We start from the raw sequence: 12061 nt of genomic DNA, 5'->3' as shown, positions 1-12061 counted from the left end.
TAAAAATAAAGAAGATGTAAGAGACCATGTGTAGATTTGTAGATTCAGACTGCTTGCTACAATCAGGTAATTGTTATTATTATATAGATAGATAGATAGATAGATAGATAGATAGATAGATAGATAGATAGATAGATAGATAGATAGATAGATAGATAGATAGATCAAAAAAGAAGAAAAAACAAGAGAGAAATAGAGACAAAGGAAAGCTAAAAAGCAAGAGAGTAAGAAGGATGAAAATGGAAAAACAACAAGGAAGAGACAATGCGAGACAAGGACATATGAAAATGAAGAGAAAGGATGCAGAAGAGAGGTAAAAATAATAAACAGTTTAAAAGAGAGAGAGAGAAAGATGGAGAGACGGGTGAGAGACCTGGTGTATATTAAGTTGTACTCACTATCATCACGTAATTAGTAATTACACATAAAGCAGCCTGGAGCAGAGAGAGAGAGAGAGAGAGAGAGAGAGAGAGAGAGAGAGAGAGAGAGAGAGAGAGAGAGAGAGAGAGAGATCAGCCAATAGGTGTGAGTGTATGAGTGGAATAGAGATGAGGAGGAGATAAGAGGGCGGAACTGAGGGACACTCTCTCTCTCTCTCTCTTTCTCTCTCTCTCTTCTGGATCACTCTGCTGCTGCTCATCGCTTTTCACTCTCCAGCTGGGGGTCTTCTGCCGAGCCTGGGGGGATGATCTGTGTGTGTGTGAGCTGGTGTCCAGAGTGTGTGAGGCGGGAAGAGAGTCGCGCGCAGACAGAGTCAGAGTGTAGTGTAGAGTAGTCCCGGTCAGCATGAGTGTGTAGCGCGCGCGGATCGCACTGAAATCTTACACTCTCACTCACTTACGCACGAACCCACGCGCGCGCGCGCGAACGAGCCGGTGGACTGATGACGGCTAATCCGATTATCTAGCAGGGCAGCAGACGCGCGCGCCTCAGCCCCGAAGAACTGAAGACCCACCTGCCTCCAGCATGAACTCCCACACCTCCACCCTGCTGCTGCTCACCCTGCTGCACGCGCTGCACACTGTCCAACCGTCCCAGTTCCCATCCTCTCTCATGTGAGTATCGATCAGCCTGTAGCGCGCGCGTGCTGCTGTTATGGTGTTGTGGACGCTCGTGAGAGTGTGACAAAAGTGTTGCCTGTGGAAACTGTTGAGCCCCCTGTTGTTCATTCAGGTATTCAGGGCTGGCGTCACTGACCCCCCTGTAAGAGTTGTAGTAGTCTCGTAGTTGTGTTTTAAGAATCAAATTTGCTATTTGGAAATTTGATATGTATATATCTCAAAAAATATCGAAGAATTTACCAACAGTAATGTTTCAAAATCAGAATTTTGTGAATTTTTTTAAGACAATTTCTTTTCAGCAGTATGTGGATTGCGTTGCATTGCACTGTCTTGTTCGAAAATCACACATTCATAATCATTTTAAATAATTGTAACATTCATTGACAGTTAAAAAGACATTAAAAGATTAATATGAGACAAAATGTGACACCACAAACAGGAGTGAGATGCTTGCAGTAAAAATTAGGAGTAGCTTTAATAATCAGAGCTAAACATTAGAGCCAAATCACAGTCCAAAAGGGATAAACAACAAACGAGAGATAGGGGCAAAACCAGATCAAAAACAGCCAAGAGAACTAACCAAAAAGGCAAGAAGCCAGAAAAAGGTAATACATGGAAATAGATAAACAAAGAAACATAACTCTCAGTATGCAGCTAAAAAAACAAGGGCAATACTTCACAAAAATAGACAAACACACTGGTATATATATGTATATATAAAACACCTGTATTTAATCTCAGAACACACATGAGGCTGATCTAACAATCGGGTGCTGATTGGCTGGCTGAGACACATGACTGAGTGGTTCATTCTGGGAGTTGGAGTTTGTGAAGGTGGACAAGTCTGTAAAGGCAATGGAAGGTGCTACACATAATATCTTATTTCCAGATATTAACATCTGTATCTGATACACAGTTCAGAGGATAGTTACATCTGCTGCCAACTGTTGCCTACTACACCAGTGACGACTTTCTTCTTCAGGACATTCCAAAGTGTTGTACTGCCCAATAGCCATCTTCTCTCAGCTTCATAATTGTTTTCACCCATAGACATCTCTCTGGTATTCGTGTTGGTTACTCATCTCACTATAAATGCTCAGTCTACACAGGCTGAGTGCGGACAGTCAGTGCTATTTATTGTTTGGTCCAGCCTGACCATGCTGATCAAAGAGCATGACTGATCAAAAAGCTGGTCAACCAGCATTTATCAACAAGTCCACACTTGTTGACCAGAGGTTAGATTACAGATAGAGGATATGTTTTTATCCGGATAAGCATCTTCACAGAGCATTGTCTTCAAGGCAGCTTCTTGAGATGGAAGCTTAATGTTAATGGTGAGATTGGATTTTTGCATGTCTTTCTCCAAGTATGTTGGCACACCAGCACCAGTGTTATGTTGAATATGGATTGCCTTTCAGTATCTGGCTCCACTTCGATTGTCCTCTTCTGAATCATACATACTTCATTAAGTGTCTTGGATTGCTTGGTCCACTTTTTGCTCTTTTCTGACAACAATACTGATACCAATCCAATGATTATCCATCTAAAAGATCATCTTATCAAGAGAGCATGGTGGCATTAATATTTTACAAACAGGGGTCTGTGTGAGTGGTTCTTCTTTGGTATTGTTAAAAAAACACCTTAACTTAATTTCTAAGAGTGAGTGTAAATGTGAACGGTCTTCTTACACTGTTAGGATGGGTAGTTATGCTTGCTTTGAAAACCCTGAAGCTCCTAACAGTGAATAGTGGATGTCAGGGGGGATGTCTTAGTGAGCTTTGGCTCTCTTTTTGTTTATAGTCTTCTCCAGCTGCTTTAAACATTACTCAAGACTCTTTATAGAGTATATGAGATTGAAAGTGTGTGTGTGTGTGAGAGAGAATGTAGGGGAAAATGAGTGTGACACATTTGCTGATAATGACTATTCTCTAAGATGTCCCATGAATTTCTTGAACATTTGTTCTGAAATCGAAGCTTTTACAGGGAGTTTGGACTCCAAGTTGAGGAAGTAGGTGTTGGAACATTGCTGTAAGGATATGATTGCATTCAATTACATTCCATTACTGAAATAGATTCTAAATAGATTTAGTTCTGGACCTCAAATGTCACAAATGTCAGCTCATCCCAAAAATATTGAATGGAGCTCCAGATAACACAGTTCCAAAACTCCAAAGCTCATTGTTGGGAGGATTATTACCACTCTACCCTGCTGATGATTGGCATAATTGGCCTTAAGCTCCACAGAATCCCATTGTATTCTCAATGCTGTTTTATAGAGATCACTATGATTTTCAAACATTCACTTTGTCATTATTTGTTGTTCTTTAACTAATTGAGGGTTTAAATCATTCAAAGGAACAATATGTACAAAATGACAACAGGTGGGTAAAATGGTTACCACAGTCCATTTTTGAATTAATGTTTAGAGTTATCTGCCTTATTTCCTGGATGCAGATGCCATGCAAGTTGCCTATTTGAGAAGGTTGATCGAACAATTGCGCGATGTGTTTAAGAACTTTTTCAATAGCAACAAGTAACCACTGTGATATATTTTTGTCACACTGGTTTCTGTCAAGATAGTAAACAGCTGTGGGCTGTCTGCTCTAGTTTGGAACGTTTTACCTATTTTAAATATTGTAATAATTGTCTTGATAACCCAGCTCCATGAGCAGTTAATGTTGATGTGGTTGAGATCAACTAAAGCTTGGTGTTGATCTGTTTAGAAAAAATAACCAGCTCAGCCATCTGTCTTGTAGTCCTTCTGGGTTCTAAGTTGTCTCCATTTATCAAATTCATTGCCAGTATTTACCTGCCTATATTACTTCTTCTTTTTCATGAAACCTTTTACAAGGATGCAGAGGCTTTAGCACACTGTATTTGCCTGTCATTGTATTCCCTACCTGGAATGGAAATATGACTGGAGAGTGGGCTGTGGGCGGGATCAGAGGCTAAGACCCAGAAATAGATTTCTGATCTGTAATATTCAATTTAAAATGGAATATACTGGCATTTTACAAGATTTAGTCATTTAGCAAGGCAAATGACCAATTAAGCATCCACATGGCTGTTTATATGAAACCATTGGCTTGATAAAGAACAATTAGCCAAATTCACTGATTAGGAGTGTTTGGATATTCCTGGACATACACCTTAATCCTTTCAGACCCTGCATCCATTATTATGGACATCATGTATTTTCTTTATTTTTAAATGCTTTGTTGCACATAATGCTATTAACACTATTTGAGAGCTGTTGTTCCTCAGAATAGACCATGAACCAGCCAATGGACAAGTTTATAAACCAAGAACCAAAAAAAACAGTAACTTGGCTCGCCCACTGCACTGGAAAAACAATAGGACTAGAGCCATTGAGGCAAAGTAACAGCTATTTGTTTTACTAATTTAATGTGATTTAGAACACTTATAATCATATTTTTTTTTACTGTTTAGGGATGGTTTATGAAATAAAAAGGTCAATTTATTTGCTATATAGATTTTATAGAAGAATATTAGAGTCTTCTTTTCTGTACATTACAGACAGAAAACAGCATTCTCACATTTTTCTCCATCACTGGAGATAATTCAGGTCTGAAAGGGTTAATAATGGAACTCTGTTTTTTGGAACTTTTTTGGCTGTGTCTATAACAAGGATTTACTCAGGTCTTGTCTAGTAGATAACAAGGCTTCCTGAAATGACCAAAAGAAAGGAACTAAACAAGCGAAATGACCAAGATTTCCTGAGTGGCTTTGTTACAGTGTATTATGCAATCTGCCTCCATCAGCCAGTCTGATGAGGGCAATTAGTGTACATGATCCTGACTGTGTCCCTTTTTTTTTTTTTTTGCTTGGCTGTAGCTCAGTGTGTTCTCTGGGTCAGAGGAGCACATTGTTGTTAGTCTTTCTGGTTGCAGGTGCTGCTGTTGGTGCAGATGCTGGCTCTGTAATGATCTATTATTAGTGTTGAGGTGAGATGAGAGCGGAGCTCCTCAGGGAGGCCCCGGGCTGGAGCAGGTAATTATTCCCCTGATGAACAGACCTGCCAGGGAATCCAGCTTCACACACTTACAGTCATAGACACACACAACTAGGACATGCTCTACCATGGCCCACTTATTAAAGCGAAAACACTGCACGTACCACCTGGACGGATACGGAAACAAAAAATGCATGTGTGCTCCAGGGATGGGTAATAAGATGATATTATCTCATGGTAAGCCTTTCTGAGAGGACTCTCAGTACTGAGACTGAGACAAACTGAGTCTCATAACCTGGACCAGGTGCATGTTTCATTAAAAGATGGGTACCACTTTAAAATAAAGGGTTTATAAATTGTTAACAATTAGTTTAATTAGTAATGGTTACTAATTAAGTTGTAAATGCCGTAAAAATCATTAATAATCAGTTATAACACATACATTCGAAGGGCAACAATACATATTGCTGTGCGTTTACTATTTGGCAAACAACAGGACATTGTTGCACGTATGTGTTATAACTGATTATAAATAATTTTTAAGGCATTTACAACCTAATTAGTAACCATTAATAAACTAATTGTAAACCATTTATAAACCCTTTATAAAGGTAGTCTTATAGTGGTAAGACTTAAGACTATAGTCTTAAAGTGGTACCAAAAGATGTTTAGAATAAGTGTCAAGGTAGTTTTTAACTGTTTTCTGGAGACTATGAGTTCAGATAATGCGGACAGTGTAAGTAGTAGTAGTAAGTAGTCTGTGTTAAGCAGGGCAGTATTGCATGGTAGTGTAACAAATCCATATTCAAAGCATTTTGTTGTTATTTCCAACAATGCAAAATCATAAAACAATGTGATTATACATTTTTAAATGTTGTTGGCTTGTTAATTATTGAATCTGATTAGATTTCCTTGCTTAAACACCAAATAACCAGAACAAATTAACCAATAAGCTCCATTTAGACTCATGAGGAGATTGTGCAACAAGTGGACACAACAATTTTCTTAAGTTTCTATTTTTCAAAATGAATCAATGCTGCTTTTTAATTTGATATTTAGAATTTCTAAATTCCAAGCATGAAATTTCAATTGGAATGTCACAACAAATTAGATTTTAAAGCTGAAGAGCCTCACCAACCCTGCCTTTAGAATCCAAGATGGCTGTACCACACAGCAACAGTAGTAAAAGCAGTGATATTATATAGTTCATAATATATAGTTCACACTATCTTTCTGAGTGTCATAAAATCAGTTGTACACACAGTACTATCTAACTTTCATCCATGTTGTTTGGATTTGCAAAATACTTTAAAGTGTGTTGTTATTATGTGGTATCTCTAAACAATGCTGACAACCTGAGAGCAAAAAATCAGGTCATGATTAGTGATTAGTGATTAACTAATCAGTAATTGGAATGTTTAACTAAAAGTTGTCAAATTACATTGAATCTTTTAAATGTAACGTTTTAGCCCTAACATGTGAGAAACACAGTTTTGAATTTGAGTGTATCATTACACACCTGATGTATGAGTTGGGATGTTAATAAAAAAAATATATTAAAACAGAAGTCCAGAACCTGTAATCAATGAAATGTATGAGTCAAAAGTCACAGGACACCCTTTTATTTCAGAAACGGTAAACAAAACAAAAGGGAAAATAATATATTTGAATACCCCAGCAAGTAATGGGTGAAGGGCCTATATTTTAGGATGTGTCCTGAACATGGACGCTACCTTGAAAGCTGCGATATGTCCTTTCTAGAATAAAATAGTGATTTGCGCCTTTTGACTCGCCCTGTATATCGTCCAGAAATATAGTTATCTTAACATACCTGCACAAAATAAATGATTATATCCAGAGGTGGGTAGCATAATGCTAAGTGTACTCATTTACACTTACTTTAGTAACTTTTTGAGCAAATTGTACTTTTAAGATTAGCTTTAAAAGACAATATTTAGCAATTTTTGCAATGTCAAAAATGTACTTTAACTTTAATTTGTAATCAATTTGTAATTCAATGCACACTATCTGTTGCTTTATTAATACATATTTCAATAGCTTCCTTCATTAATCGAAAACATCTTGTGTGTATATATATTTTTTTTATCAAATCTGATCAAAATGCAGCAACAGTAAATACTGTAAACATCCGGTACTGGTGGATTTCAGCGCAGAGCAGAACTGCAATGGAAAAAAAAAACAGTGAAGTTGTTAAAGGAGGAGTGCAGCCCTGGCCTCATAGGCATTGCTCTCACTACATGCTGCCAAAACCAGCAATTATATAATGCGCTGTATTCTCTCCCAGCTAAAAAATACTGGACCTTTCCACATTCAGGAACTGAGAAAACATGTTGGCTAATGGATAGGTGAGCAGCTAAAGCAGGTAAACAGTGGCAGGTAACTACTGAGCACTATGTTTCAGGTATGATGTTAGAAAAAGTTGCTCTGGAAAAAAAAAATATGAGACCACTTCAGTTTCTGAATCAGCTTCTCTGATTTTTCTGTTTAGGCATATGTTTGAGTAAAATTAACATTGTTGTTTTATTCTATAAACTATGGATAAACTTTCTTCCAAATTGCAAATAGAAATATTGTCATTTAAAGCATTTATTTACAGAAAATGAGAAATGACTGAAATAACAGATAAGAAAAAGATTCACATCTGTCAAACTTCAAATAATGCAAAGGAAACAGTTCAGAAATCAATATTTGGCCCTGGTTTTTAATCACAATTTTCATGCATCTTGGCATGTTCTCCTCCACCAGTCTTACACACTGCTTTTGGATAACTTAATGCCACTTTTGGTGCAAAATGTCAAGCAGTTCAACTTGGTTTGTAATTATCCATCTTCCTCTTGATTATATTCTAGAGGTTTTTAATTTGGTAAAAATCAAAGAAAATCATCATTTTAAGTGGTGTCTTATTTTGTTTTTCCAGAGCTGTAAGTTTGCCAATACTTTTTTTAGGTTGAGAAGTTTGTTTCAAATTCAATTATTAAATTATTTTGAGGATGTTATTAAATACTTTCTGACTTTTACTGAAGGGATAATTTAAATGACCACTTTTACTTCTACTTGAGTAAGTCCTTTTCAAACAGTAACATTACTTTTACTTGATATCTGTTTGTATCTACTCTACCTACTTCTGATTATGTTAAAATACATTGATAATGCTGAACCTCCTTGGTTTACAGCAGTGGGTTGACTGAACTTATTAATTAGCATGCCTGCTAAACTAACTGCTACAAATGAATGAAATAGGACAATGAGCATACTGTACATATACAGCCATATATTAAATACTTGCTACAGCACAAAAAGGCACACTGAGTATAAAATATCTCTCTCTCTCTCTCTCTCTCTCTCTCTCTCTCTCTCTCTCTCTCTATATATATATATATATATATATATATATATATATATATATATATATATATATGTATCTGCTGTAGTTGGGGCAATGGAAAAGTTTTGTGGAGGCTCGTCTAAGCTGACTAATGGAAAATCTCTCATTTGTTAGTTTATTTAGAGTCACTGGAGAAGAAACGTTCATGTTTAGACATGGCTAATATTAGCATTTCCTCTGTTCAGTTAGTGCAGCCCAGCCAGAGCAGACACACTGGTGGTCCTGCATGAGAATTTCTGCATCAGGGTTCACTGAAGTTGAACCCAGCTAAAGTGGTTCTGCATGTTAAATATTTGTCCAAATGTTTGTGGACATCTATTCTAATGAGTGCATTCAGCTACAGTACTATAGGTTGCAACTATTGACGCAAACTCTTAGCTTGTATAGATCCTGTAGACAAGTATTGTCAATAGAATAGATTAGTAGGACTGAACAATTATAAAAACTAAATATTCTATAGTTACTCTTTTTTTTTACAGGAATAACTATGCTCTAAAATGGGTTTATTTTTTTTTTTTTAAATCAACCTTGCCATTTGGGATCAGAATGACCCAATAAGTCCAGAAACAAAAAAAAATGGTGATACTTTATTTTAAGGAAAGTCTTAAAGTAAAGTCTTAAAAGTCTGGTAAGTAGAGAGAATGAATACAGAATCTTATTTAATACCGTTGATTTAAAAAAAGAGAAAAGTTTTATGGCAAATATTTGTTTTGCATTATCTGTTGTTTACAAAACAGACATTTTTTTGGTTTTACTGAATGTTTGAAACAGTTATATTATATAAAACTTTAATTTTGTTTTTGAAATTTTAAATTAATAAAATATTGCTTTCACTTATTTGCCATATTGCAAAGAATTTCATGATCATAAAAACATGCCATAAAATTAATATATAATTCCAGGATCCTATCGTTTGACCCTATAGTGTGTACAGTACTGTATGTGATACTGTGTAGTATCATGTGATATTTTTGTCTCATTGCCCTCCCCCAGTGACATGCACAGGCCCACACTCACACAGACTGGCACAGCTGCTGGTCAGCAGGCTGGAGTGATGGAGGGAGAGCAGAGATGTGTTTTAAACAGAGGGTATATAGTGGGTGATTGACAGCTCGGCCTGTATCTTTAGATAGACGTAGGTGGAGGCTGTCATTCTGTTTCCCTTTATCTGGACTCAGGCCTTGGTTCCTGGAGGCATTAGTGGTGTGTGTGTGTGTGTGTGTGTGTGTGTGTGTGTGTGTGTGTGTGTGTGTGTGTGTGTGTGTGTGTGTGTGTGCGTGTGTGTGTGTGTGTGTGTGTGTGTGTGTGTGTGTGCGCTCATGCTCTTTGTCAGAGCCTCCTTTTGTTTGTTCTGTGGGTTGGGCTGGACAGCAATTCAATATCAGTATGTATTGCGATAGAAAATGTTCTAAAAAGGTGATATAATTTTATATATTTCAGTTAACATTATTTACAGCATCTGTAAATCTGTAAATTTACAACATCTGACTGATGTTCATTACTGAGCACATTACATGAATAATCCATTTTTTAGATGTTTGTAGGTACAGGTATATGTTGTCTGAATTCCTGACTGTTTTCTTTAGTTTATAATATTCATATGAGGTTTAGATCGACTGAAATTAGAAACACATTCATCATAAAAAAAAAATATATATATTTGCAGTCAGAAGATATCAACCAATAGAAATGAAACCTGGTTGACAGTCATGCCAGACGTTTAAGGAGTGCCATGTTTGACAACAGATCAGTGACAGCGTGCAGTTGTTCTGTTTTGGAACCTGTGTGTGGAGGAACATCTATCTATCTATCTATCTATCCATCCATCCATCCATCCATCCATCCATCCATCCATCCATCCATCCATCCATCCATCCATCCATCCATCCATCCATCCATCTATCTATCTATCTATCTATCTATCTATCTATCTATCTATCTATCTATCTATCTATCTATCTATCTATCTACAGTTGCAAGAAAAAGTATGTGAACCCTTTGGGATTACTTGGATTTCTGCATAAATTGCTCATAAGTCACAACAATAGACAAACACAGTCTGCCTAAACTAATACCACACAAAAACTATGTTTCCATGGTTTTATTGAACACAACATGTTAACATTGACAGTGCAGGGAGGAAAGAGTATGTGAACCTTCAGATTTAATAAATAGTTGACCCTCCTTTGGCAGCCTCAAAAAAATGTTTCCTGATTGAAAAAGTGTGGGATGTTTATTGGAGACGCTATTAAACCTCTGCTCCTACTGCAGAAAATGAAGGAACTTAGTAAATTCTCAAGCTACATGGCAGGAAATGTTGCAGGACACCATTAGGAACCTCTACAACTTTTTTTTCTATCCCGCTTTTTCTCTAATTTAGCTATGCTGACTATCCCACTCACTCAGCTGTACTCCCCCTATTACTTGTACCGAAGGTTGAAGACTTGCACATGCCTCCTCTGATAAATGTTAGCATCCACATCTTTTTGAACTGCTGCTGATGCAGCATTGCTGAGTAGCATTACAGCGCATTCGGAGGAAAGCGCAGCAACTCAGTTCTGATACATCAGTTCACAGATGCCTTGTGCTGATCGACATCCCCCTTTGGAGTGATGTGGGGAGAGAGTGCCATCTACCCACTCAGAGAGAGCAAGACCAATTGTGCTCTCTCAGGGCTCCTGCAGCTGATGGTAAGCTGCATGACTGGGAGTCATGTTTTGTTAGACATGCGTTACATACTTCTTCTGTATTTGTGGCTCAATAAATATGACTAAGAGGTGCCCAAATCAGCCTATCAGAACAATTTATTTGATGGTAAGTGTACTATACAGTATATAGTGTTATAAACGTTAGGGTCATATCGCTCAGCCCTACCTGTTTAATGCATAATGATATCTACAGGCAGGTTCATCCAAAATATTCACAATAAGCTGTTCGCAACACTAAACCCGATTCAGTCAGTTTCTTTTTGTAAACAAAACACATTAGCACAGTTTATCACCCTCTGCTTACAGAGGTGCTTTACTGTGCCTCAGGACAGCACAGCAGAAGCAGTTTTGCTCTGTGATTCTAACGCTTTACAGATATTTCTTCTTGGAGGGAAAAGGCCAGAGTCACTGTTCCCGTCCCTGTTCGGCTGAGCTGTAATCCTCAGGCTGTAAAGGGATTAAATAGCTTATTATAGAGGAGCTCGGGGAAAGGCAGAATGCTGAATGGACTTGAAAGTGTGTGTGAATGGAGCCTCATGTTCACTGGATTAAACTCATTATGTTCATCGATAGATCCTGTGTTTGAGCATAAAAGGCTTTGCCTCAAAATGACGACGGCCTTTTCTGGGTGATGAAGCATTGCATATATATATCCTGTGTTAAATTACATGAGTGATTACATGATGCATATACGTATATTGGATTATATATCTTTAGATGGGGGTTCTTTTACTATTTTAATTTTTAAAAAGTTTAGATCATGTAACAGTTTGTTAAATTAGTTAACTTTTTAGTAAAGCTAAAGACTAAGTTGATAACAACTTAAAATATTTTACTCATATTTAGTGCAAACATTTGGATAATTGCAAAACGTTTATTGACGTCTCCAGAGCTCCCTGCTGGTGTTCTAAAC

The 12061-nt window shown here is 37.2% G+C and overlaps 1 protein-coding gene across 3 annotated transcripts in view; it reads left to right on the top strand.

Moving 5' to 3' along the window:
• Positions 1 to 662: 662 nt before the first annotated feature.
• LOC103044147 (voltage-dependent calcium channel subunit alpha-2/delta-1) overlaps positions 663 to 12061 on the top strand; it is a 172238-nt gene continuing 160839 nt past the window's right edge. For all 3 annotated transcript variants that reach the window (XM_049483429.1, XM_049483427.1, XM_049483428.1), the window contains exon 1: positions 663 to 1055. In XM_049483429.1, coding sequence (XP_049339386.1) covers positions 967 to 1055 — 89 coding nt within the window. In that variant the 5' untranslated portion in view covers positions 663 to 966. The remainder of the gene's footprint in view (positions 1056 to 12061) is intronic.

This window comes from Astyanax mexicanus, chromosome 9 (assembly GCF_023375975.1).
Source record: "Astyanax mexicanus isolate ESR-SI-001 chromosome 9, AstMex3_surface, whole genome shotgun sequence".
NCBI classification, from domain to species: domain Eukaryota; kingdom Metazoa; phylum Chordata; class Actinopteri; order Characiformes; family Acestrorhamphidae; genus Astyanax; species Astyanax mexicanus.
This window is presented reverse-complemented; position numbering and strand designations above follow the sequence as displayed.